At 46.5% G+C, this 27430-nt stretch overlaps 2 protein-coding genes and 1 pseudogene across 8 annotated transcripts; 2 read left to right on the top strand and 1 right to left on the bottom strand.

Annotated features, from left to right (window-relative positions):
- Nucleotides 1-876: 876 nt before the first annotated feature.
- Ermap (erythroblast membrane associated protein (Scianna blood group)) lies at nucleotides 877-15777 on the bottom strand. 6 transcript variants are annotated; one of them, XM_085686476.2, is made up of 14 exons: nucleotides 15472-15777; nucleotides 14240-14324; nucleotides 13582-13705; nucleotides 12961-13137; nucleotides 12431-12769; nucleotides 10880-11161; nucleotides 9206-9322; nucleotides 8595-8627; nucleotides 8130-8162; nucleotides 6492-6512; nucleotides 5500-5520; nucleotides 5376-5402; nucleotides 5259-5285; nucleotides 877-3808 (listed from the first exon to the last, which is right to left on the bottom strand). In XM_085686476.2, the coding sequence occupies exons 4-14, from the start codon at nucleotides 13046-13048 to the stop codon at nucleotides 3093-3095; spliced, it is 1704 nt and encodes a 567-aa protein (XP_085542602.1). In that variant the 5' UTR covers nucleotides 13049-13137; nucleotides 13582-13705; nucleotides 14240-14324; nucleotides 15472-15777; the 3' UTR covers nucleotides 877-3092. The 6 variants fall into 6 exon arrangements, with proteins under 6 accessions (XP_085542602.1, XP_085542603.1, XP_085542601.1 ...); XM_085686477.2 differs by having other exon boundaries at nucleotides 12961-13053; XM_085686475.2 differs by having other exon boundaries at nucleotides 12961-13099; nucleotides 15472-15776.
- A 3750-nt stretch (nucleotides 15778-19527) lies between these two features.
- Nucleotides 19528-19838, top strand: LOC125400491 (translation machinery-associated protein 7 pseudogene; annotated as a pseudogene).
- Nucleotides 19839-21305: 1467 nt separating this feature from the next.
- Nucleotides 21306-27068, top strand: Svbp (small vasohibin binding protein). Of its 2 annotated transcripts, none has more exons than XM_048434612.3 (3): nucleotides 21306-21460; nucleotides 21848-21997; nucleotides 26739-27068. In XM_048434612.3, exons 2-3 carry the CDS (start codon nucleotides 21884-21886, stop codon nucleotides 26823-26825), a joined length of 201 nt encoding a protein of 66 aa, XP_048290569.1. In that variant the 5' UTR covers nucleotides 21306-21460; nucleotides 21848-21883; the 3' UTR covers nucleotides 26826-27068. The 2 variants fall into 2 exon arrangements, with proteins under 2 accessions (XP_048290569.1, XP_048290568.1); XM_048434611.3 differs by lacking the exon at nucleotides 21306-21460 and adding an exon at nucleotides 21576-21752.
- The last annotated feature ends 362 nt before the right edge of the window (nucleotides 27069-27430 follow it).

The following is a 27430-nucleotide window of genomic DNA, read 5'->3' as shown; positions in this document are numbered from 1 at the left end:
TTAAAAATAAGTATTCTGATCTCTTTGTCCAAGAAGAGGAGTGTCCCCGTCCAAGGACTGACCTTCAGCCAGGTCAGCCAGGGGCCCAGTACAGGGATTTTCTGTGTCCTTTCATGATTCTCTGTTAACCCAAAAATCTCATCAGTCTGGATACAACAGACAGTTAAGTATCTAGAACTGGATTTTGGTTTGGGGATTTGTTTGTTTCTTTCTTTGTTGTTTGTTTGTTTGTTTTTGAGGTTTTTATTTTAAAAAAACAATAAAGATTAGGAGCAAAATAGAGTGTAGAGATTAACTGAATGTGTATGATAACTACACGCTTTTCCTGTATGGTCTTTCAGTGCCTGACTTTGGAGCTGGAAAAGGCTTAGGGCTAGAGATGGTTCAGTGGTTAAGAGCTTACTGTTCTTTCAGGGGACCCGAGTTCAATTTCTAGCATCCGCATCAAGGAGCTTAAAACCAACTCCAGATCCAGGCAATCCAATATCCTCTTCTGGCTTCCTGGGCACCTGCACATGAGTACACACACACATACATACACACACGCGCACACACACACACACACACACACACACACACACACATCTGAAAAGAAAAAGAGATCCACAGACTTTATAATCCCAGTTCTTTCTTCTGTAAAACCCCTGACACAGCTATTGCAGAGACTGAATGAGTGACTAGACAGATAATCTCCTGCCTCCTCAAATAGCTCTGGTTTCTGTGGTGACTTCTCTCAAAAAGTAAGACCAGTGGGCTTAGTTTTAGGATTGACTATTTAGGCAGCTATGTTTGGAGCTGAAGATGTGTGTGAAATAAAAGTATTTATTATACACTATTAATGTATAAATTGGTAAAGATAAAACCTCAGAGGCAGACTCGGGAATGAAACTGGGTTTATTATGAACTGTGTCTAAAACTTGCTTGAACAGAGGCTGAGCTATTCAGGAACCAACCCCGTCATGTGTTTTCTCCACAGTTTCCTTCATAATGAAGACAACATGCTAAACAGTAAATACTCAAAGTGTATTTAATAACTGTACAACGACAAACAAAATATTCCTTTGAGGCTCTCTAATAGCAAGTTTTACATATCACCTTGACCAGGTCGCAATGTTCCCAGATATTTCGTCAGACATTATAATTGGTGTCCTTATGAGGGTAGTTTGGACAAGATTAACATTTAATCAGTAGATTGAGGAAAGTAGTTACCCTCGTTAATTCCAGTGGGAGCCATCCAATCAGTGGAAGATTTCAGAGCAGTTTTGGGGCCTGTCCGGCATTGGACAGGACTTCAGGTCTTTCCCTTGCCTTGGACTGAAATTAAAACATTGGCTCTTTCTAGGTCTCCAACCTGCCAACTTCAGTCTCATACGTATTCATTTTGTGCCCCCATTCTCCCAACCACTACACACACACACACACACACACACACACACACACACACACACAGTTGGCTCTGTTTCTCTAGGGAACCCTGACTAATGCAAGCTCTATTGGAAAGAACTTGTAACAGATCTAGTTCCAGAGGGGTCCAGCTGCCTTCTCACCTGCAAACTGATAGGAAGCTCCACAAAGAGGCTGCCTCACATACATGGGTATTACCTGAAAGTCCCTTGCCTTCTTTTTCTAATCCACATCCAAAAAAATAATGTGTAGTGTGTGTGTGTGTGTGTGTGTGTGTGTGTGTGCGCGCGCGCACGCGCATGCATGCGCGTGTGTGTGCATGTGCATGTGCATGTGTGTGTTGATGTATAGTTACGTGCAGTGAATTGAAGGTGCCCTTGAAAGCTGGAAGAGGAAGCCTCATCCTCTAGAGCTGGAGTTTCAGGTGGCTATCAACTGCCCAATATGGGGGCCAGAAACCAAACTCAGGTCCTCTGCAAGAACAGTGTAAGCTCTTAATCAACCAGTCTTATTTCCAGCCTTGAAGTCATTCTTTTATTGCCTCACTATATAATCTTTCAAATAAGATGTCTTATTTGGTTTTGGAGTTTGGGGAGTTGGAAGAATTGAGACAGGGTCTCTCCATATACCTCTGGCTATCCTGGAACTCCCTATGTAGACCAGGCTGGTCTCAAACTTACAGAGATCCGCCTGCTGGGACTAAAGATGCACTTCACCATACCCAGCAATAAGACATCTTATTTTAAATAAGACCAACTTTCTTGAAATCAGTAATCTATGACCCAGAGGCTGTTGTCGAGTCTTGAAGAATAATGGTCTTGTGGGTCTATTGTGGTGAGTGGCTCAAACGGCCACTTTTTCTCACTGGGCCTCTCTGAACTTCATGAGGTCTTCAGAGGGTCAGAGCCATAGACTGCAGAGTGATCACACAGCCGGGCAGCTTTGTTGACAGCTGTGTCTCCCAGCTCCATGCCTATGTTGAGGGTTTTTGGGGTATTATAGTTCCTGGTCATCATGTAGGTAAACTGATTTTGAAAACATGTACATTCTGGATGGCTCCCTTTCAAACTAGCTGTTGAAAGCATACTCCGGATGTCTCCAGGCTGTGCTGTCAACAGCGTGAAGAAAATAGAAAACAATGGGATTCTGACTCCTATGCTCCAACCCTGAACAAAGAAGGGAGGATGTGAGATTCACAAGACATGCACTTGTGAAAAGCTGGCTCTGGGAGTTGGAGGCCTGAATTGGGGGCAGGGTTGGGGGTAGAGAAGAACAGTCTTTGATTGAAGAAGTCAGGGTCTGGGGCTGTAGCTTCACTACTGAAAACCCATAGACGCTGTGAGAAGTTCCTGTCAGGATTCCCTCAGGTACAGAGCCTGTCCCCTGAGCCTGCACTGAACACTGCAGAGATACAGCCAACATCTCCTACTCAAACCTCCACTGAGTGAGCTCTGTTCATATTAAGAAGTTATCCACCAGGGCAATGGGAATGGTTAGCCTCCAGAAAAAAGGCAGCGTTCAGAATTTAACCCTGGGAGAAAGGTGGTACAAACAGAAGCCACAGAAGGGTCTGGATTTGGGTCAAAGACCAGAGGTACTGGAGAAACAGATGCTGGGCCAGAAGATAGAGTCCAGGGTGCCAGGCTGGAAGATGCTCGTGTGCGTGGATCAGATCACAGGGCACAGCCCTACAGAGAAGGAGCCTTGAACCCCTGAAGGGCAGGGCCGAGGCTAGAGGGCCAGGTATCATTGACTGGGAAAAGCTCAGAACCCTGAGGAGACAGTAAGGACGGATTCACCTTCAGGGACACGTCTCCATTAGCACGGCTTTTTCCATCCTGTTTGGTGACAACCGATTCATCTGACTTCTGCAGTTCGGTACAAATAACTAGAGGTGCCGTGTTCCTCCCCTCATCGTGAAGACAAGGTTCAAAGAAAGGACGAAGGGGGCTAGAGAAACTGTGAGTGAAAGTAAAGATGTGGGACTTGTCAGTCACGTTGTAGAAGGAGATAACTCCTGCTTCGTAGTCCAAGAAAACCCCCACACACTTTGGAGACTCTTTCAGGCGGAAGGAGGTCTGCGGGGACGTGAGAGCTTCATACTCATTCCGACGGCTTTGCCGCAGGAGCCAGTGGCCGTTGGCGGGTGAGGCCGTGACCTTCCCCTTCCTGCTCACGGAGTCACTGCACACGCCAAGGATCCATTTGGTCTTCTCGCCCACGTACACCTCCCAGTAATGACAGCCTGTGGTGAAGTACTCAGAGCCAAGTACGCTGACGACAAAATCAAACCTCTGAGGGTGGTCAGGAACGGACCGCTTCTTGTCGCCAAGCCTCACACATCTCCGATCCTCGGACAGGATGAGTTTGGGATGGGCCGTGTCAGGGTCCAGGGTCACCACCACTGTAGAGAGTTGGAGGGGAGAAGAGAAATTTATATCTTGAGGAATCTTCAGGTAGATTTGGAGGGGAGATACCCTGGAGGTCTGCAATCTGTCACTAGTCTGTTTTAGTTCATGGCTTTCCCCGACCACATCCACAGACGTACTGGAACCAGACTTTTAGCTTGCAGATGGAAAGCTTGCCTAGTGTGCCTGAAACCCTAGGTTCCACTTCCAGCACTATGTAAAACAGGTGGGATGATGCAGTACAACGGTATTGGGGAGTGGAGGCTGGAGCATCAGTAGCTCAGGGTCATCCGTGGCCTCAGAGAGAATTCAAAACCAACCGGCACTGCATTGGACAGCCTCAAAAAGCCAAAGCACAAAAAAAAAAAAAAAAAATCTAGATTTGGATGTTAGACCATGTCTGGTTAGCTTTTTGACAATCTAATAACATGCTAGACTCTAGTGGTTCTCAACCTGTGGGTCATGACCCCTTCCTTTGGGGGTTGTGTATCAGATATCCTGCATATTAGATATTTACGTTCCAATTCATAACAGTACAAAAGTACAGTTATGAGATAGCAATGAAATAACTTTATGGTTGGGGGTCACCACAACATGCAGAGCTGTATATTAAAAGGTCACAGCATTAGGAAGGTCGAGAACTGCTGTGCTAGGGTAACCTGGGGAGAGGAAAACTCGATTAAGAAAATGCTTCCCAGCCTGGTGGTGGTGGTGCATGTCTTTAATCTCAGCACTCAGGAGACAGAGGCAGGCGGGTCTCTGTGAGTTCGAGGCCAGCCTGTTCTGTAGAGCTAGTTCCAGGGCCAGCCTGATCTACAGCGTGAGTTCCAGGACAACCAAGACCACACAGAGAAACCCTGTCTCCAAAACAACAACAATACAAAACCAATGATGTCTCCATCATCTTTAACTGTAGGAAAAACTGTTGGGTTCATTTTCTTGTTTAATGATTGATATGGCAGGACTCAGCCCACTGTGGGTGGTGTCACCCCCTGGGCCGGTGGTCCAGAGTTGTATGAGAAAGCAGGCTGGACAAGTCACAGGGAGCAAGCCAGTAAGCCGCATGTCCCCGTGGTCTGTTCTTTAGTCCCTGCTTCCAGATTCCTGTTTTGGGTTTGACTGATGATTAATCGTAAGCTGTCAGCCAAATATACCCTCTCCTCCTGTCTCAGTTACGGTTGCTATTGCTGGGAGGAAACACCTTGACCAAAAGGAACTGGGGAGAAAAGGGTTTATTTGACTTACGTATCCTGGGTCACAGTCCTCTGAGGGAAGCCGAGGAGAATGGCAGATTTGATCCAACTGTGCTGCGTAGTGACGCAACCACTACTTATAATAACATAAATTCACAGTCTGGATTCAAGTGGGACGGGATGAGAACTTAAGTGACAGAGTCTGAGAAGCATGGACTCTGGACTGGAAACCGGGGAGGCTGACTTAACTTACCGAAATGCAGCCGGGCTCTTCTCCAACCTGAAAGGCAAAGGGGGGGATTTGTTAAAGTGGAGTATGAATGGAGGCAGCCCGGAGGGCAGAGCCAAACCCAGAGTAGGAGCATCTCACCTGCGTTGGCAGCGGCTCTTTTCAACTCTGGGGGAGAAGAAACAAGGGATGAGCTATCTGTCACTGGACTTATGGGGCAAGAAATACGTTGGCATGGAAATTACAAAAAACATAGCAGACTTACTCAGTTCACTCCGGAGCTTCTCTGAAGAATAAAAACAGTTGGACACATCAGAACAAGGACCATTACCCGCTCGCTACGCTTCGGTCCCTCACATCCACATTCCCATAACAGATTAGAAGCAGCCGTGTCCTGGTACTTCCCCCATAATGATGCCTGCCATAGTGGCATGGCTCCCTGCTGTGGCCTAGGGATCCCCAGAGATATGACAGATGATCCCCAAATTCCTATGTGAGTCAATCCTTACCTTCAGGTACAATAAATATTACACTTGTAAGTGACAATGTAAGTGAAGTATGTGAGGATGTTATCGAATAAGATAAAAATTTATGTAAAACTGCTGCCAAGTCCCTATAAAATCTTATTAGCATGTGTATTTTCTCTACATAAAATATGTAGACATGTTGCATGCCTTCAGTTTTTTGTCTTCTTGTTTTTTGGTTTGTTGGTGTTGGTTTTTGTTTTGTTTTGGATGAGGGTCTCACCATGTAGCCCTGGCTGATCTGGAACTTGATATACAGACCAGGCTGGCCCCAATCTCACAGATTTGCCTGCCTCTGCCTCCTGAGTGCTGGGATTAAAGGTTTAACAAAAAAAAAACCTATGGTTTTGTTGTTGTTGTTGTTGTTAAGTGTTAAAAATTGTTTCCCATGGATGAAATGACTGAGAATTCAAAAGGCTATGTCACATTCCAGAGGGGACACAACAGTCATAGGTCCTGACTAGGGAACACTATGCCCGGGTATAAGGACGTCCCAGGGGCTTCACCTAAGAGAGGCACACATCTTGGTAAAACGGTTCCCATTCAAAAGCCACATAAGTGCTGTGTAGGAAAGAGAAACAGACAGCGCTCACAGTGGGGAAGTCGAGAGCCAGGCAACCCTCCTTGGTTTGCATTGCCCTGCTCCCCCTGCCCAGACAGTCACTGAGTCACTCAGCACGCAGCAGAGACAATAGCAGAAAGACGTGGCACAAGGGAATGTGACAGAACTTACTGAGAGCTTTGTGGAGTCTTCCTGAAAACCAGAGAGAGAGAGAGGGGGGAGTGAGTGAGTTGATCCTTTACCACTGGGGCCCTGAAAGGCCCACCACTCCAACACACACCACCAAGAAAGAAAGGTCAGAGCTGCTTCCATCAGTTCCTAATCCAATCCCTGGTTCTGAAGGTCAGACTTAAGAGTCCAATGGAGCTTGTGTAATTTTCCTGCTGGTAGCCCTCCCTTTGCTTCTCCTTTCCCTTTGTTTCTGTCTGGTCTCACTTCCTCTATTTCCACGTTAGTAATGCTAGGATGTGTGTGTGTATGTGCGCGCGCGCGCACACGTGTGCACATTCTTGTGCTTTACTGCCTTTCTGTAGTCTCCTGTTTACAGTATCTAAGGCCCATCACTAACTTACACACCGGAGTGACTTTATAATTACCTCGAGCAATTCTCCAAAGTCACCGTTTTCACAATGCAGGGCCCCAGGAAGTTTGGAATATTTATATACTTTCTGTGCATTGCAAGAGTGCTTCTAGCTTCTCTAGAGGGCCCACCCGGCCCGTATCATCCCCAGCCTAGCATTATCCTTGTCAGAGAATTGGAGCTATGCGTCTGAGTCCACCCAGCTAAGGAGTAGACCCAGGGGAGGCTCCTGGCTTGGAACAGTGATGCTGACTATGCCATAGCTTCTCAGGAGCTGAGGATGCATGACTGTCACTTCCACAACTACCTGCCTCCATTCACTGTGTCCTGCTCTTACACAGAGTGAGACCTGGAACCTCTTAACAGTGACATGCATGGAATTATTATTCCTGCTTTGAAGAAAATGGACTGAGGCTCAGAAGGACCATGAAATCTTCTTAAGGTCATCTATCGAGTAAGTGACCAAGGAGCGGGATTTGAACTCACGTCTGTCTGACTTCTAAGTCAGTGTCCCTTGCCATCACACAAGGCTGTCCCTATGTGTGCTGGGGCAGAACAGTCAGCCTGACTGTAGTGTATACTCCACTCTCCAACCCCAGGTCAGGGAGAAAAGACGTAGGATCCAGATTCTAACATCACTAAACTAGGAGCCATCGAGTCGGTGATAGATCTCCACAAGACTTCAAAAGCATGTCTTTTGACTTTTGTCCCCTGGGTGGACCCCAGCACGTGTTCATCCAATTAATGGTGACGAAGTGGCATTGAGAGAAAGGAATCCCAGACACTGTGACAGATCTTTTGAAAAGGTTTTCTCTTTTAACACTGGAATTTACTATCCCCGTATTACAGATGAGGAATCCAGAGTTCAGGGCAAGACTCAAAACTCAAGGCCACAATATGGGAGACCAGCAAGTTGAATCAAGTACGGCCGACCTCAAAGCCTGCAGCACTTCCATGGCGTGGCCACCACGGCTCTGCATATCAAGGTCATGTGGATCCCTGAGCTTCTCAGTCATCCCATGTGTCCTTGATCATATATCTTTCAGTCACAGACAGACCTCCTTTCCAGACACATGCATCTGGGCATTGGCATCTCCTCACCCACTGCCACCAACTCCATCGCCCCTCGACACCAGAAACTGAATTCTAGTGCTATGGAGGAACTGCTGGCATTTACTGCAAGCAGAAAGAATGCTATATTTGCTCCCTGCCTCTCACTCGGTACTTACCTTTTTCTTTGGCATGGTCTTCCAGAAGATTTTCTAGAGAAAGAAAAGGGAAAGCAGATAAAATTCTTGACCATTTCAATGAAAGGTTCTGAGTCCCTGTTGGTTTTTATCAGCTCTTGAACTGCCCCCAACTCTGCCATCTTCATCTCTGCCCCTCCTGATCCAGCCCGTCATCCCTCTTCTGAACCACAAAAACGGGAACCCAATTTGTCTGGCATGTTCTGTCTTACTCCTCTGGTCTCTTCACAACCCAGTAGCCAAAGAGCCCTCTTCAGAGCACGATTCTGATCAGGAGGTCCCACTCAGTGCTTTACCTCTGGTTTTAGGAAAAAGACTGAGTTCCTCCATCAACACAAACAGAAGGTGGTGGAACTTTCAGGTACAAATGTGTAGTTCTGTGAGCACTGGAGATACAGAAACCAACAAAACAAAAATATGTGCCCCACCCGTACCCAGAACACTTACCTACCTCCATCGCCTGTTCGTACAGAAGCTTCTCTGGAAAGGAGAGAGGGGAGAGCAAGCTCAGCTTAGGAAGCATTTTTTCCTAACACAGTGTTGCCCAAACATGGCCTAAGTCGGCTAATTAGGATTGACCCCTTGCCAATATAGGTGCATGGCCATTTGAAAAGATCAGCGTCTTCACACCACCAAATGGGGGAAGAAATGTTGGGTTATGTAACTTTCCAAATCCTTTGCAATCAAGAGCCCAAGAAATGTGATCATTTTCATGAGGGTTTTATCCAAATGGATATAATTGGATTTCCTGATTAGAAGGCTCTAATTTCTTAGTTAATTAGAAAGCTGCCAGGGTTGGCTGCTGTCTAATTTCTCAAAGGGTGAGAACTCACAGCTCTACCCAGGCCTCTCCGCAGTCTACTGCATTCCCTCTGCCATGTGTGAGTCCCTGGTTTATGATTATCCCAGTTTTCAACTTGCGGGGTCTCTCACCTCTGGCAGATGCCATGCCCACATCTGCTTCTGCTAGTCTTTCTCTAGAGCAGTCATGGTCTCCCACAGCCCGCGTACCCTCACACCCTACAATCACTGTCCCCACAGCTCCACCACCAAGTTACCTTTTGATCTTTTTTGTTTACAGATGAGCCAAATGCCAAGAAGGATAAGGAGTCCCAAGATAGGCAGGACCACAGAGAGAGCCACCGCTGGAGAGGACAGACTTCCAGGAGCTGGGTCTGAAACAGAGACCACCAATGACCACCCTCAAGGAGACGTCTGAGAGCAGCTCTCTGCCTCAGAGGGTAGGGGGCTCAGGCATACCCAACCATCTCCATCGGCTCTAGGGAGAACCCTGCCGAGACTGATGAGGCTCTTTGCTTCCCTTGTTAACTCAAACTCTGGGTGACAAAGAGAAATGGGGTGTTCGCATCTCATGAAGACTTCTTAACCACAAGTTCACCCTGTCTTCTAACTCTTTGGACAAATACTCCAGACACATCAAAGTCCTGAATGTGTACTCCTTAACAATTCCCAACAGTCCCTCATGAGTCCCGCCTGCCTTTTCCTCAAACCCTTTCTGTTGTGCAGCCACAGACTTGGCTACAACAATGTGTTCCAGGCTGCCCCTCTGCTCCACCGTCAGCAGTGGCAACACAAGGTCTATGGACCACAGCCGCAGGCCTGGAGCTCAGACAGGAAGGGGAAAGGAGTGCAGAGGGTGGGACTGCATGTCTGTGACCCCAGGAGGCAGGACAGGGAAGTGTGGAGCTGTGAGGAGTCCCAGCTGGCCGTCCATCCTTGTTCAACTGTCGGGAGGCCCTAGGCAAGAGACCGAGCCTCTACCAACCTGGGCTAATTCATCTGTAAAATGGAGCTGGTAGGAGTCTTAATTCCCTGGGACTATGTGGGAGGGGAAGGATTTAAATAAATCACCTTAAACTCTTATCAGCTAGTGAGAGGTGACGGCAGCAGTAAGAGGGGAGGAGCATAAAGGGAGAATGAAGAAAAGGATTGGCAGATGTCCAGGAGGCTTCTCTACCAACTTATTTTATCACGTGACTCCGTATTTCAAGGATATTTCAAAGCTTCACACTTTTTAACCCAGCAGTTCTATTTTTTTAAGAATGTGTTCTGAATCAGCTCCCAAATAAGCGTGAAGATGTCCACCGCACCATTAGTTATCAGATGGGGGCGGTGGGGGAGAGTCAGGAGATTGCAAAGCATAGGGAGTTCCACAGACAGACTTCCGTTACTTTGTTTTGATCAATAGCCACATGATGGAATTTGATGCCTCCCCAAAAATCAATTTATGAAAAAACACTTAAGAATTAGACAACAAATAGCTTATGACTTGAGAAGTGAGAAAAGAAATGAGAAACAAATATGCATACACACAAAGAAGCATGGACACACTCCTCGAGGGCATGTAAATGTAGGTAAATCTTGAGAACAAGACCCCCAAAACATTAGCAGTAATTCTCTATGATTTATGAGATTCTACACCATTGTTTTTGAGTTCTCTAAGTGTTCCACGTTTTTCATGTTTATTTTTACAATACACATTCTTAGAGCTATAATATAATTCATAGAACAAAAAATTGAAAAAATTAATTTAAAATTTTTATTTGTATGGGTGTTTGGCTTGCATATATGTCTGTGTAGCATGTGTGTTTCTGATACCCCAACCACCAAGCCATCTCCCTTCCCCTGAAAAGTCTTTATAAAGTCCTCACAAGGTAGAGTCTCCTCCAAGCTCCTCAAGAGCCTCAAGCTGATTTGCACCCCTGCATTACCTTCAATAACCATGGCTGTGGTCTTCTCTTGGCCAAGGACCTCATTACGGACAGTGCAGGACACATTCCCCAGAGCGCTGTCCCTGATGCGACTGGACACTGCTGTTCGGAACAGCCCAGTTTCATCCAGGGAGTGGGTCTCTGAGAGCGACAGGAGCACTCTGCCCTGAGCGTCTCTCCACTCGGTCCACGGCTTTGGGAACCATCCTATTGACCAGCACACCAGCTGGATCCAGCCAGCATCATAGCCCTTCACGTGGATGAAGGGATCAGAACCTGAAACTAAAGGGGACAAACTGTCTGGTTGAGGCAACCCAACTCACTGGCAGGGAAGTGGTGGCAAGGGTACGGTCCTAGCCGGTGTCCTGCCCTCCACCCCTTCCTCTGATGGACAGCTGTTACTAGAACTCTCGTTCCTGCCTTCCTTTTACTTCGGCGGGTCTGACCACCACAATGGGATAAAACAGTCAATCCAAATGAAGTTCAAGATCCACTCATAACAACACCAGTACCACACTATTCTGTTCCTTTGGGCACCTCAATCCCTGTTTGAAAGGTGATTTGCTGGGTTGGAGAGATGGCTCAGAGGTTAAGAGCACTGACTGCTCTTCCAGAGGTCCTGAGTTTGGTTCCCAGCAACCATATGATGGCTCTCAACCATCTGTAATGAGATCTGGTGCCCTCTTCCGGACTGCAGGTATACATGTAGACAAAACACTATATACATAATAAATAAATAAAATTAAAAAAAAGAAAGAAAGAAAGGTGATTTGCCAACCCCCGGCCAAAGGACTCCATGACTGGAAAAAATCTCCCAACTACTATGTGTTTTAAATGAATTCATCCCTCTTACGTAACTAAGTGATATGCAAAGATGATCAGGGTTGGAGAGATGAGTTGGCTCAGGGGCTAAAAGTACTGGCTGCCCTTCCAAAGGACCCACCACCTACATGACAGCTCACAACTGTTTGTAATTCTAGTCCCCAGGGGATCTGACACTCTCTTCTGGGGTCTGTGGGCTCCAAGTACCTATGTGGTAGACGGATATACGAGCAGGCAAAACACCCAAACACATAAAATAAAAATAAAAAATCTTTGAAAAAGATTGTCAGTGGTAACCCCATGGACGGGCCTGAAGTGAGAGCAGAGACTTGGGCTGGGTCTGCGGTAGACTGATTTTATAAAAACACTGAAGCTAGTTTGAGGAACAGTCTCTGCCTTCTGGCTCTTTAAATACTCAAGAACCTGGAAAAGGACTGTGAAACAATTCCTTATCACAGCAGGGAATCCTAGCCCTTGAGGACTTTTCCTTGCAGCCCTGGTTGTGAGTTTCTTGGTCATGAAACAGAGAAAGCTGAGCCTGTCGGACACCGCCAGCTTGTGTTTATCTGGGTCCTGCGCTGTACAGCGTCTTCCAAAGCCCAGGTTTCTTCCCCTCCCAGGACGAATCACCAGTCAGGGCTTCATTGAGATGGACAGACCCGGCTAGAGAAGACAGAGCTGACAAAGCGATTGCCACAAATGACCCAGGCCCCTCCAGCCCATCCTAACCTGCCACTTGCAGGGTCACGTTGCCCTCTTGACTCTGGTTTCCGACCCGGAACTGGCATTGGTACGGTCCTCGGTCCTCGAGCCTCACGTTACTGATATGCAGAATGTAACTTTGCTTGTGGGTATCTCTCACCAGCGTGGTCCTACCCTTATATTCTGGTATCAGATCTTCATCACTATCCTGCCCATCCCGAAGCACGTGGACAGCCTGGGTGCGAGGCAGGTGTGCAGGCCGTTGCCACCTCACCTCGCTGAGCACCATGCCTGGCCAGAGCAAGAGGGGGCAGGGCAGCTCGGCTGTGCCCCCAAGTGGGACCAAGTAGAACTTGTCAGTATTCCCTGTGGAACAGATACCAAACAGGGAGAAGGACGCTGAAGAGAAGGCTTGGGGATGGGTGAGAAAGGGGAGTTTGTTAAGGAAGGGTAGAGTCTGGGAAGGACAGTAGACAACGGAATCCAAGAACCAAATTCCAGCGCCATGCCTCATCCTGGTCAGACCTCCCAGGCAGAGAAAAATCCAAAACTCCTACCTGACACCTGAGCAGGCAGCTGGAGGAAGGCTAGAGTGAGGAGGCCGCTGAGGAGCCGGGAGCCAGAGGGACTTGGTGGTTTCTCCATATGAACTAGGACAGACACCGGAAGAAGACTGATGAACTTGAGCGGAGGAACCTAGGAGGTGGGGCCGAGACCCAGGTCACATGTTCCATCTAAGGAGCAAGGACATGTACTTCGAAGCCCAGTTTCACTACCCACTCCCTCCCGACACTACCCTTATGCTCGTGTGACAAAGTGACTAAAATTCTCAGAAACACTTTCTTTTCTTCATCCTTAAATACTTTAAATTGTATGTATATGAGGGGAGGTGTGTATACCACGTGAGTGTCGGTGCCCTGGGAGGCTAGAGGAGGGCATCGGCTCCCCTGTTAACAGGAGACACTGGTGGTTGTGAGAAGCCTGTTGTGGGGACTGAGAATGGTCCCTAGGAAAAGCAGCAAGTACTCTTAACTGCTGAGCCATCTCTCCAGCCTCCCTGATGCCCTTTTAGGTTTATATATAACCAACAGAGGCTTCCAAGTCCACCGTTTCATCATGAAGACACTAATCCTTCAATCAGGCACTGGGAGTTGAATAAGCCTGGGTTCAGGTCTCACCTATTTTCACTTGCTAGCTCCACATCTCTAGCAAGGTTGTGTACTATCTGTGATTCCACGGTCTTAGTCCATGGGGGAAGGGCCTGTCTTCACACGTAGGCGGGAGGACTTAATACCTAGATGCCTGGAGAACAAGTGCATGATAAATGTGTACTGAGCGAAAAGGAGATAATCATAACTCAGAGGTGCACTGTGTGCTCTAGCAGCTGGAGACCTCGGAGGGCTCCCTAGTAAAGCTCCGCCCACCCACTTGCTATTGCCCAAAATGCCGTTAGCAGGAAGAAGAATCTTTCCAGCCACACTAAGGAAAATGTTGAAAATGCCAACACTCTAGGAGGGGAGAACACTCCCAAAGTCTCTCCAATATTTCACATCCTTTGTATCACTTTGGTTACTGGAAAACAGTCTGGAGGGGCTGGAGAAATGGTTCAGCTGTTAAGTGCACTGCCTGCTCTTGCAGAGAGGACCTGGGTTCGACCCCAGCACCCACATGATAGCTCACAACCATCTGTAACTCCAATTCCAGGAGATCCAATGCCCTCTTCTGACCTCCACAGGCACTAAACATGTACTTGTCATACATACACTCATGCAAACACTCATACACATAAAATTAAAAAATCTTTTTAAAAGCATAAAACCATCGTGGCTTTGGTACCTGATGTTTTCCAGGAATGTTGCATCACACACATTTTTCATGCCACCACGTATTCTTTTAACAGATTCAGTGTTCCAACACAGACCTGTGGGAATTTTAAAAAATAATTAAATATGGTAGGTTTCTTAAACATTGCTACAAATGACAGTGGGTTGACGGCTGGAAGTAGGAGGCTTAGTCCTAGGGGTAGCAGTGCGGTCTCCAACTTAATGAGACTCTGAGTAAAGGGAAGCTGCTGAAACTCTTAGGCCTTGACTTTCCTGATTTTAAAATGGAAATGGCTTACAATTTCATCACCAAATTGCCCTAAGGAAAGGTCAAAGCAAATTAATTAGTTAATTAATTTTCTTGTTTTCCTACAACCCTGCCTTCAGTAGAATGTATCAACTTTTTAAAGTTTTTACCAACTTGATAACGAAACTGTATTTCATAGAATTTGATAGTTCCTTGTACTAATCTGTATTTCTTTGATTATTTATTTATTTGATCCTTGTCAATGATTTCCTCTGTATTTTGCTGGGGTTTTTTTTTGTCTTTGACACATTTGTCTTTTAATGGCTTGCAAAATTCTTCATATAGTAACCATTTTTTTCCCATGATACAAGTTGCAAGTACTTTCCCCCAGAGTCAGTTACATTGTAAGTCTGAACTAGTTTGATTTTTGAAACTTCTAAGGCAGAAAAAAAGAAGGAGAGGAGGAAAGGATCCCAACAGACATTCTTTGCCCATCTTGAGCAGTTTAAGAAGATCCCGGGTATCTATAACTTCACAGTCACCCAGTTCAGGACCCAGCAGATGGTGAGGGCAAACTGCAGGCCTGCTGAAGTATTAATAGCACTGCAGTGTTAAGTAAGAGTCTTCAGACAAAGCCACTTGTCGTTCTTGTCACCTGCTGTACTGGGGGCTCCTAAGTGACAGCTAACCATTGTCCCATTTTATCCTTTAAGATGTTCTTTGTAGCTGGATGGTGGTGGCACGTGCCTTTAATCCCAGCACTCGGTGGGCAGAGGCAAGCTGATCTCTGTGAGTTCGAGGCCAGCCTGGTCTGCAGAGCTCGTTCCAGGACATCTAGGGCTCTTACACAGAGAAACCTTGTCTTGGAAAACACAACAAAACAAAGATGTTCTTTGTAAAAGGAAAGATTATTTCTCTACATTCATGAGCTTGACGATACTGAGAAATTTAAAGAACTAGACAGACTAAGAAAAGAAGGGAGACGGGAGAGAACTCACCACATTTGGGATACGGGATCTTTGTCCTTTAGTGGAAAAGCTGGAGCCTCCTAGCTGGGAATACCATCTCCCCACAGGCAGGGTGATCCAACATCAGCCAAGAATGCCAGGAACATCCCAAAAGATGGGTCTGGGAAAAGTTCATGTTCTAGACTGATGACCAGAGCCTCAAAGCCAAGACCTCCCTCTGCCCCACAGATGGCCTTCTGGCGGTCCCTAAAAACAAACAAGCCACGCCCTGTCTGCCCATCCCTGATAAAGCAAGGGTGTAGAAAGGAGAGGCTCCCCAGCAGCGAGGGAACTGTCTACTGTCGTGGCAAAGAAAGGACTTTTCCTCCAGTGCCCGGTACAACAGTGACTCCTGCAATTTGACCCCATCACCACTTTTCTTAAAAGCTTGCTCTCTCAACCAGTACAGATGAGAAGATCCGTGAATGGAACTGGAGCCTTTTATGTAAAGGGAAATTAGGCAGACTCAGGAAGTCAGTACTGCTCATTCCCCCCTATGTGTGGGATTTACATTTAGAGGGTGTGTAAGTGGGGGGGGGGTGGCAGGGGTCACGAAAGTAGACAGGATTCCATGAGAAAGAAGAAAGAAACCATAAACCGCAGGGGGGAAAGCAAAGTAATACAGGCAATATGAAAGCAGAGAAGGAGGGAGAACTGCAAGAAGGGAACAGGAATATGTGGGAAGGTACTGGGAGAGGGGGTGAATGAGGATAAATTGTAATAACATATACATACGAAAATCCCATGAGGAAGCCCATCACTCTGTGTGTTAACTTCAACTAACTTCAAAAATTAGAAGGCAGGCTTCAAAACACCCACCAATCAGCCATACTCTTTAGCCCACGGTTTTATCTGCAGCTACACCTTGATGCAGGCTTGCAGGCTTTCAGACGAGCAAACTTGCTTCCTGCCCCTCCTGTGTTACACCCTTCCTAACTAGCTTACCCTCAACTGCCCAGGACTGTATTCATTGCCATACAAGCTATGCCCTTTGACTTTTATGAAGATGTACTGGTCATACAGACGTCCCTGGGGTTTCTTTTTCTCAGTCAACACTGGGTTTTGAGTCTAGCAGATGTCGGTTGTGGCCTGCACTGGGTCCTCTGTTGAGGGCTGATCTGTCTCCCAATTTCAGTGTAGCTGAGACTTGTCAGCAGGCAGTAGGGCCCCAGCAGCTCTTTGCTTACTGTCTGAGAGTCTATACAAAGGCTCAGCAGCCTATTTAGTCTGTGGGCATCCCTCTTGTTTACCATACGTCGTGTTCTAAGGAATCCCAGGAGCAGTTCTGAACCATCTTTACTACAAAATCCTCCAAGATGCCCCACTGGAAACCTAGACACAGGAAACCCTTTTCTTCTCCTGGATATCCACCTGAAAATTCTCGTGTTGAAGGGCTTGTCTCACACTCTGCTTTGGGTATGGAGTGGTGTAGTAATTAAGACACTGGAATTCATCCATCTGACAAGGCTCTAGGTTTCCTCTCTTGCACACACACACACACACACACACACACACATACACACACACAGACACACACACACACATATACTCCTTACACATTCATCGCTCATTTGTGTTAGGAACCTTCAAACTCCTCTCTTTTGAATATATAATAGATTATTATAAATGTTCTCACCCTGAAACACGACAACTTACCTCTCCTATAGACCTATGTATTGGCAGTCATAATCAGCCTTTGTCTCTGCCCCTTCGCCCAAGTTTTATTTGTCTTATTTTTAGACAACATCTCACTACATAGTCCAGGTTGGCCTCAAACTTGTAATCCTCCTACATCTGCCTCTTGAGTGGTGGGATTACAGCCAATCACAAAATCAGGCCCGACCATGCTTCTTCGCTTTAAGGGGTAAATGGACAGAGTTCTGGACTTCCAGCTAAATAAATATGGTTTTTTGAGCACTTCCCCAGCCCCCTAACTGCTCGACTTTTAAAAGGATATTTCTTGTCTTTTCTTCTCTATTTGAGACAGAGTTTGCTGTGTAGTCCAAGCTGGCCTCCAACTTGAGATCCTCTTGAGTGCTGTGGTTACAGACTCTCATCCCAGCACCTGGCTCTTGTACTTTCTCCTGGTTGATGATGTATAAATATCCACTGTTGAAATTTCACAAAATACAGAAAAACGTAAACAAGATTAATATAATCCCTACTAATAAAACAAAATATATTAACAACTTTGGTAAGCTTTTAAATCCCATTTTCTGTTTTGAAACTATAAAACAAATACTGTGGTTAGACAATATATGTTCTTTGTGTCTTTGAAAAACTTAATATGCTAAAGCACTGTGTGTGTGTGTGTGGGGGGGGAGAGAGAGAGAGAGAGAGAGAGAGAGAGAGAGAGAGAGAGAGAGCAGAGAGCAGAGAGCTATGTCAAGTGTCTTCCTCTATTGAACTCCACCTTATATTTTGAGACAGTCTCTAACTGAAGCTGGGCCCACCGAAGTGCTTAGGTTGCCTGCTTGTCATGCTGTAGGGACTTGTCTGTTTAGAAAGCATTTTATTATGTCATAAAACTTTCTTCTATGCCATTTTAATGGTTGTCTTGAGTTTTACTATAGCTACCCTTTCGTCCATCCTTTTTGTCTTTGCTTTGAAGCAGGGTCTTTCTACATAGCCCTGGCTGTCCTAGAACTCACTCTGTAGACCAGGCTGGCCTACCTTTGCCTCCCAAGTGCTGAGATTAGAGGTGTGCGTTTCATTCATCTTAACTCCAATGATAAAACGTTGGCTGTTAGCCCAGCAGTGGTGGTGCACACCTTTAATCCCAGCACTCGGGAGGCAGAACAGGCTAGCCTGGTCTACAGAATGAGTTCCAGGCCAGCCAGTGCTACACAGAGAAACCCCATCTCAGAAAAAAAATTTAAAATGTTGGCCGGTGTAGTGTTTTCCCCTTATAAATACTGCTATTTCTGATTATTTACTTAGGACAACTTCTTAGAAGTGAAACTGCTTAAGATGGTTGGAGTCAAGTCTTAAAGCTGGGGTAAAAGCATTTTACCTTTTTGCTCCCCTCTGGGAGGTGTTGAGGATTGAATTTAGGGTCTCACACACACTGTGGCAGGTGCTCTACCACTGAGCTGCATCCCCAGCCCTTCTCTTACTTTTTTTTTAAATATTTATTTTTTTATTATGTATACAATATTCTGTCTGTGTGTTCCTGTAGGCCAGAAGAGGGCACCAGACCTCATTATGGATGGTTGTGAGCCATGGTTGCTGGGAATTGAACTCAGGACCTTTGGAAGAGTAGGCAATGCTCTTAACCGCTGAGCCATCTCTCCAGCCCTCCTCTTACTTTTTTAAGACAGAGTCTCAGTGAGGTGCCCTCGGCTGATCTTTAACTCACTCTGTACGTAGACCACGCTGACACTCAACTTGTGATTCTCCTGCCTTGGTTTTTTGGTCGTTGGGATTAGAGGCACAACATTTCAGTCATTTAAAGTCTATATACAAAAATATTACATTGCTAAACACTAACTCTCTAGAATTTTGTCTGGCAAAATGAACTCTATACCCATAGAACAATAACTCTCCTTTCTACTCTCCCTCATTCTCTGGTAACCACTCCCCACACACAACCCTGGCAGTCACCCCCAAACCCCTGCCCCAGCTCCTGGCCCTTTCTATTTCTTAGAGTTTGACTACTTTTGATACTTGTATAAATGGAAACAAGCAGTAATTAATGTGTGTGTGTGTGTGTGTGTGTGTGCAATCATGTGATTATGCCTGTTTTTAAGGTTTTAAAATCTAATACAGAATTGGCCTCCCAAGAGAATATAATAACTCACACTTAGACTGAAAGTACCTGAGAGTCCTTGTAGACTCCCCACTGGGTGCTTAATGTGTAGGCCTGGGAGGTCTGGAATTTGCTAGGTAGACCAGACTGACCTCAAATACACAGAGATCTGTTTATCTCTGCCTTTGGAGTACTGGGATTAAGTGTGCACTGTCATGCACAGAAATCCTTACCACTTTGACAGAAGAACAAAGAAGCAGATCTGAAAGGATCTGGAGAAGGGGGTGTCTGGAGGCACCATGTCAGGCAGGAAAGGTGGCAAAAAGAAGCCCCTGAAACAGCCCAAGAAGCAGGCCAAGGAAATGGACGAGGAAGATACGGCTTCCAAGCGGAAACAAAAAGAGGAGCAGAAGAAACTGGGGGAGCTAAAAGCCAAGGCCATGGGGAAGGGACCCCTGGCCACAGGTGGAATTAAGAAATCTGGCAAAAAGTGAGCTGATCCTCATATCTGAGATGATGGTGACCCTCTTCCATTCCTATTTAAACATCTGGATTCCCTGCCATAACATCTTTGCCATCTACGGCTAGAATGAAGTGTTATCCTGGAGCCTGTTAAGCATCTGGATTCCCTCCTATAACATCTTTGCCACCTATCGTTAGAATGAAGTGTTATCCTGGAGACTGTTGTACATTGTAAGAAACTTTCATAAAAAATAATAATAAAATAAATAATACAATGGCTCATTGTCTCTAGTGTTCAGCAGTTCCTACCTCAGCTGTGGATTTAAAGCAAACCCAGTCTGGAATCCTGCCAGAGCCTGCTGCTTCGTCTTTGTTGTACTCTGAATTCCGTATCACTTTGAATTAAAACAACTCATTCAAAGTCAAAAAAAAAAAAAAATCAGGTCTGAATGTGTCTCCAGAGGTTGCTGTCCTCTGAATCCTGTCTAAAACACTTGCTAGATGGGTGGCCTTAGACAAATTACTTAACCTTTCAATGCCTGTTCCTGCATAAAATGTGCACGATAGCTTATTGGTACATGTCTATGAATACATCCTTATTATGAGGACTAGGGACTTTAATGTAATGTTCTGAGAAGAGTGCCGGGAAGATAGGAAGACCCAAAGGGAAGCAGCTGTTATTATTACTCTGGATCCTCCTCTATCTTCTCTTCTTTAGTCAATTCTTGCTAATAAAACAAATGAAACCAGGTCTGAATGAGCATGTGATCAAACCGGACTCTCTGATTGTGGCTGACAATGGGGGCTGACTGAGAAGCCATTGATAAAGGCACTGGGACTTGTTTTTACGGCATGTTCTGGCTTTTTGGGACCCTAGTCTATATGGATGCACAGTTCCCTAGGCCTGGATGTAGTGGGGAGGGCCTTGGACTTCTCACAGGGCAGGGTTCCCTGCCCTCTCTCAAGCAGGGTGGGAGAGGGAGGAGGGGGTGTGGGAGAGCGGGAGGGGATTGGAAGGAGGGAAGGAAGTGTAAATAATTGAGTGGAAAAATAAAAAAAATAAAAATAATAGCTAGAAATTTTATTTTACACCCTTTTGATTATCCATGGTGTCTCTCTCTTTCCATTCCTCCCCTCCCCGCCTCATAGAGACCCTCGTGCCTATGCCTCCCCGGTGCTGGGATTAAAGGTGTTGCACCACTAGGCCTGAGTAGGGGCCCTGTATTTAAAATCTTTTTTTCAAAGTTTTCAAAGCATGGTGGCAAACAGAATACCATTTAATCCTCTTTAAAAACCTGTAAATTAGGAAGGAAGCAATCAGCAATCCTGACTTTTTGGATTTAGAACCTGATGCTCAGAATTCCAGTGCTAACCAATTCCAATCCCAGGAATCACATTTCGCCCTTCAAAGTCTTGCAGTTGTCCCAGAAACTAGAAGCAGGGAAAAGCTTTGGTTACTTGTTTGAACGTCCCTGCCACAGGTCCTTCCCCTCCCACCTCCAGGTCCCGCCCTCCAGTCACAGACCCCGCCCTACCCGCCTCCGACTCCGCCCCTCTCGGTCTGGCCACGCCCAGGTGAGCTCTCTGCGCGCGCGCAGTGGCTCCTGCGGGAGGGACACCTTAGGCCGCGGCCCCGCCCTCCCCGGCGCGGCCCGCCCAGTTCAAGGGCAGCGGAGCTGGGTGCTCCGGTCCCGCGGAAGGGGAAGGCGAGGCTGATCCCCGCGTGGGGGCTGGTGTGCGACGTGGCGGAGGCCGGGAGCCCGAGACCGGGTAGGGAAGGGCGCGCGGACCCCCGAGCCGCCATCTTGCTGCGGAGGGGCCGGGAGGCCGGGAGGGCGGGGCAGGCTAGGCTGAGGGCGCTGCTGCGGACCGAGTTGCTTGCCCCTCGGCCTCAAAGACCCAGCCGTGGCGCACGCCCCCGGGTTGGAGCTACTTTCTCGGTCCTTTTCATCTGCTGCTCACCCGGTGTTGGTAGGGAAAGGCCCAGGAAATGTCTGCTGTCCCATTGTGCAGGAAACTGAGACTCCGAAGTGAGGAGACTCGGCTAGCAACACACACCGAGGTGCTGGCAGTGGGACTCCAGGGCACCCTGCCTCGCTGCCAAGCGAGGGAGTTGGGAGAAAGACTAGCAAGCCCCTTCTCTTTTTGTACCATTAGGTCAGAGCTGACCAAAAAGCATTCAGAAGCCAAGCCATGGATCCACCTGCCCGGAAAGAAAAATCCAAAGTTAAAGAACCTGCCTTCAGAGTGGAGAAGGCTAAGCAGAAATCTGCCCAGCAGGAGCTGAAGCAAAGACAAAGAGCAGAGGTGAGACTAAGGAGGGGGCTCACTGTCTGTGTCAGCTGGAGAAGGTGCTGGAAGAAAACACAGCAGAGAAAACTTTGCTAGGGGTCCCTGCTTGTTTCCAGGCAGGACATTTCTGGGAAGAGAGACCATCGAGGTCTAGAATGGTGAAGTGGAAGCTGAGAGTCACAGGCCAAGTTAGTGTCAGGACCCCCACCTGTACCACCAGGTCTTTAGGTGACTCCTGGCACAGGGCTTTTGTGCTAGGGATCTGAGGAACGCGTGAAAAGAAAAAACGGCCGCAGATGAAGGAGGAATGGGGGACAGGGGAGAATATGAATAAATGAATGGATCGGAATTCATGAAATGCCTGTGTGTCCTGTGACCTGGCTACACATGTGCATTTGGTGAAAAAAAGTAACTAGTTAGTGGGTGAGTGCCTGCCGCAGAACCCTGACTACCTGAGTCTGCTCCCCAGAATCCGAATATATGTAGAAGAGAAGGACTACAGGAAACTGTCCTCTGACCTCCACATTGCTGTGGCATGCACAGACACACACACCACCACCAATTTTTAAGTGTCTGCTCCTAACCATGTAAAGGCCCAGGCTTTGAGCCCACCCCTGTGTTTCTTTGTTCTCTCAACACTTAAGCATTTTAAGGGTAAAAAGCTTTAAGACGTTTACATTGCCAATGAACCACATCCAGACGTATTTTAATATTTAGTATCAGGAATAAGCTTGCTGGTCTTTTCTGCCTCTTCGTTGCGCATGTTTTTTGAGAAATTTTAAAAATACAGCTTTCTCCGACTGGTAGTGGTCAGTGGGATTGAATTTTCATGGAATTTTCTTAAGATAAATAAAGTCACATAAGTTTAATGTCCCCTTTGACCATGTCTTACATCTTTTCTCTATCTCCATGGGTAAGCCTTTTTCATTTTATTTATTTATTTATTTTCAAGAGAGGGTTTCTCTGTTTAGCCTTAGCTGTCCTGGAACTCATTCTATAGACCAGGCTGGCCTCGAACTCAGAACTCAGCGATCTGTGTGCCTCTGCCTTCTGAGTGCTGGGATTAAAGGCGTGTGCCACTATCACCCAGGGCCCTTTTTTTTTTAGATGCATTTTCATTCAAATAGCTGAATACATTATCTGTACATTTGAGCTTTGTTTGCATGGCTCTTCAGAGCTGTTCATGTTACTCTTGATCGGTTTTCTTTGTTCTTTAAAGTGTCTGCTTTGTAAACTTTTAAAAAGATTTATTGTTAATTATAAGTGTGGTGGGTATGTGGACATGAGTTCAGGTGCCCATGGAGGCCATAAGAGTGCATCAGATGCTCTAGAACAGAATTACAGGTGGTTATGAGCACTGACATAGGTGCTGAGACTCAAACCAGGGTCCTCTCTAAGAGAAGCAAGGGCTCTTAACCACCGAGCCCTCTCTCCAGCCCCTGAACCGCCTTATTCAGTGTTCACTCGTCCCTCCTGTAATGGATATTGTAATTATTTATCATTTTGCTTTTTACAAACATTTGTGGTAAAGAAAACCTTTTAGGTGCTTTTGGCATGTATGCTAGGATTTCTGTTAGGTATGACCAGAGAAATTGCCAGGTGCCATTTCAATTTTCTTAGACATTGCCAAATAACTTTCAGAGGGATTCCTCAAGCTTGCACTTCTGTTGGTCATGTGAGACCCTTCTTGTTCCTTTTGTCGGACAGTTGATATTGTCCAACTTTGTTTACTGGATCCATTTATTAAACAGATGCCCAGCTGCCGCACCAGCGTATGGACTTAGTGAGACACCTGACAGGACAAGACAGAACAGTTCCTGCCTTCATAGAGTATGCATTCCAGTAATCATAATAAACTCGGGAGCATGTCTGAAGTTCCCTTGCACTCCAAAGTCTCCCTGTGGTCTAAGGCAGGGCATCTGAAAGCTGTGGTCCTCCGTTCTATAAATAAATGTGCCCTTTCTTTACCCAGATCCAAAATGATCTTAACTGCTTTGTGCTTTAGCAGACAGTTCAAGGGGAGCTGTAAGAAACAGCCCCCAGATTGTTCTATGCACACTGAAAGATAGATGTGGAGGGCATTGTTCCTGTCCCTGCTGCTTCCACTCGTTCTTCCCACATGACCTTGGAAAACACACTTCTGAACACCACTTCTTTGATGCCTCTTTGGTAAAATGAGGGTGGTGGTATCTACCTCACAATATCATAAGGAATAGAAATTACATATGGAAAGCACTTAGCATGGTGCCTGGCGTACAGAAGGTGTTTGACAATCAGCAGTGATCACGATCTGGAGACAGATCGGCCTCCAAGCCGATGTGCTCTTACCATGTGGACTTAGAGGGACCAGCTGGTTGTATCCAGATTTGCTTGCCGAGGTGTCAGATTGGGTGTGCACACTGGCAGCAGCTGGCACCTGTTAGCTCCTGCTATGTCAGCCTGAGCCAGGCCTGCACATGTGTGAGCAAATGCTGAGGCAGGCGTCACTATTTCCTACTTAGCCTTTGTGAGTCCTTCTGGAAAAGAAGTGGGGTGACCAGAGCCCGGCCATAGTAAGGACAGGCCTGTGGTCAGAGCAGTGCTTCCTACGTTGTCGCCTACTTTGTTGGTTTTGCCTGTCATGTAAGGCTTGAACCCAGGGTCTCTATGTGCCTGTGCTCTACCACTGAGCTACAGCCCAGCCCCAGTCCACCATTTGCTCCGGCAACAGCTGTCTTGCTATTTTGTCTGTGTTCCCCAGAATGGAATGGAGTCTCCCTTAGGAATGTGCCATCACCTTCTCAGGAGGAAGGGATAAAGATGCCATATTCCAGAAAGGAGGCATGCCATGCTTGGGGATGGGGATTTGTTATCAGTTGGAACAGCACATCACACTGCTGTGATCCTTTCCTTCTAAGCTGAAAGTCTCCCTCCTTAGCTTAGACACCCTGGACACTGTAAATCTCTTTATGCCCTGCTTATTCCCCCCTTTCTCCTGCCATTCTTCTCTTTGACTGGAAAGTCTCCAGAATGCTACTTAATATGCCTATCAGTCCCAGAACAGAAAGTAATAAACAGATCACAAAGGCTGGCAGGTATCAAACCTACCAAGCAGAGACTTTTCTGCTTTTTAAATACATTATAAAGCACACATGTAATCATGTGTGGTATAAGAAGAATAAACACCCTCGTATCTACCACTCAGCCTAAGAAACTGAACTTGAAGCCAAGCCCAGTGGCACACACTTGTAGTCCCAGCATTTGGGAGGCTGAGGAGGATCAATAAGTACATGAGTTCAAGACCAGCCTGAGTAGCATAGTGAGGCCTTGTCTTGAAGGAAAAAAAAAAAAAAGGAAAGGGGAAAAAGAAGGGAAATAGACCAGTAATTTGGAAGTTCCAGTGCTCCTTCTGGTCATGGGCCCATTCACATAAGCTGCTTTGTTTAATTTTATGCTAATCATTCCTTTACTGTTCTCTATGAACTTACTGCCTGGCCTGAAACTCTTTCTGTAGACCAGGCTGGCCTTGAACTCAGAGATCTTCTTGCCTCTGCCTCCAGAGTGCTGGGATTAAAGACATGAGTCCCCACACACAGCCATTTTTTTGGGGGGAGCTCTATATTAATAGTATTAATTGTATAGTAATAGTCATAAAATGGTGTTTGAAAGAAAGTACAAAAAAATTTCAGTTACTAACTGCCAAATTACATTATCTGACCAACGAATTAAGATCTTGAGAGGATACAGCCATTTTTTTTAAGATTTATTTTTAACTATTATTTATGTATATTTGTGGTGTATGCCTGGAATATGGGTACTGGGACCTGAAACCCCCCCCCCCCCCGTTCCATAGTAAGAGCAACAGTGCTCTAACTGCTGAGCCATCCCAAGTTCTATTCCACTTTTGCCTCTCAGGTTTTGTTTTGTTGAGGCGTGGTCTCTACTATATAGCACTGGCTATTCTGGAACTCACTATGTGGACTAGACTGTCCTCAGACTCACAAAGGTCCACCTGCCTCTGCCTCCAAGGGCCTCTCAGATACCTTTATTTTTAAGTGTTTTGCCTGCAAGTATCTCTGTGAACCAAGTGAGCAATGTCCATGGAGGCAAAGACGGCACAGGATCCCCGGGAACTGGTTAAAAGCAGTTGTGAACCATCATGTGGGTGCTGGGGGCCAAACCCAGAGTAACCTTTCTGGCCCTGGACTGGCTCTCCCCTAGATATTTTTTTCCTTGCTGCATTTGTGTGTGTCATGGAACATGTGTGCGGATCAAAGTACAACCTGCACCATCAAGCTTAAAATGTTTTCAAGATTCTCTCTAGTGCATCTAGTGCATCAATTACAGTGCATGGCCTGCACTAGGCGATGTTCCCACTGCTGCCACCTCCCTTGACTTCTACAAACACTTCCTTAATAGTTGATAATCCCTACTTCCACCACCACCCCACTTGGCCTCTGGTCCTATTTTCCAAAGCTCAGATAGAGTCAGGTTGTCTCTGCATATTCTTGGCTACTGCTCTCTCAAGCCTGCAGGTGATGGACTCCTTGGCCTGGCATTTAAGGCCTTGACATTCTTATCTTTCTGCAGCTTCCAGCTTAACCCTGTACAGTTTCCCTCAGACCTATCGGGTGCTGTCCTCTAAAGACCACCCCCTCACTGCTGCTCGCTCCACTCCCCCAACAGAAGCTGCTGTCCTGGTCTCCTCACAGCCCCTCCTGGTGAGATGCAGCACCATCAGCTGCTTCCACTGCTAATGTGTCTGTTCTCCCCTCAGATCTACGCTCTCAACAGAGTCATGACAGAGCTGGAGCAGCAGCAGTTCGACGAGTTCTGTAAGCAGATGCAGCCCCCTGGGGAGTGAGCCCACCTGCGTCCTAGTCTGAGAAACTAAACAAGACTTGTGGAGAACTCTGCACTGAACTTCCTGTAGGTAACTTTCACCACACTGGTTCCTCCTCTCAGAACTGGCCCAGTGCTTGCTGGGTAGACTTTTCATCTGGGACAACAGACTTTTTAAAAAGGCCTTTTTTCTACTGTGCAAGAAAAATCATTGTTTCTAGTGAAACTGTGCGTCTTCCCTAAAAATAATAAAATGCAAAATGTTCATTTGTTCTTACTTTAGGGTGGGAATGGCTGCTCACAGAAACGGGAATAAAGAATGGAGAAGGTGAGGGCTTGAGGGATGGCTCAGCAGTTAAGATCACTGACTGCTCTTGCAGGGGACCCAGGTTCAGTTCCCAGCATCCATATCCAACATTTTACAACCACCTGTAACTCCAGCTCCATGCATCCAACATCTTTTTCTGTACCCTGAGCACCTCACTCCCGCCTATACCCACAAAGACGTGTGTTTGTGTGTGTGTGTGTGTGTGTGTGTGTGTGTGTGTGTGTATACACATAGTTAAAAATAAAATGTCTTTTTTAAAAAGAGCTGGCATGGTAGCACATACCTTTAATAAACTGAAG

The sequence above is a fragment of the Myodes glareolus genome, chromosome 3 (assembly GCF_982192425.1).
Source record: "Myodes glareolus chromosome 3, mMyoGla1.1, whole genome shotgun sequence".
NCBI lineage: Eukaryota > Metazoa > Chordata > Mammalia > Rodentia > Cricetidae > Myodes > Myodes glareolus.
This window is presented reverse-complemented; position numbering and strand designations above follow the sequence as displayed.

Bases quoted from the DNA above. Each gene is read 5' to 3' on its own strand.
- Svbp (XM_048434611.3), top strand. From the start codon at position 21,681: ATGTCTGCTGTCCCATTGTGCAGGAAACTGAGACTCCGAAGTGAGGAG. The intron at 21,753-21,847 runs GTGCTGGCAGTG...TTGTACCATTAG, and splicing joins GGCTAGCAACACACACCGAG to GTCAGAGCTGACCAAAAAGC. The intron at 21,998-26,738 runs GTGAGACTAAGG...TTCTCCCCTCAG, and splicing joins AGCAAAGACAAAGAGCAGAG to ATCTACGCTCTCAACAGAGT.
- Ermap (XM_048434599.3), bottom strand. From the start codon at position 14,273: ATGTGTGTGATGCAACATTCCTGGAAAACATCAG. The intron at 9,323-10,879 runs GTAATGCAGGGG...TCTCTGTTTCAG, and splicing joins CACAGCCATGGTTATTGAAG to ACCCAGCTCCTGGAAGTCTG. The intron at 8,628-9,205 runs GTAACTTGGTGG...TCTCCTTTCCAG, and splicing joins TAAACAAAAAAGATCAAAAG to AGAAGCTTCTGTACGAACAG.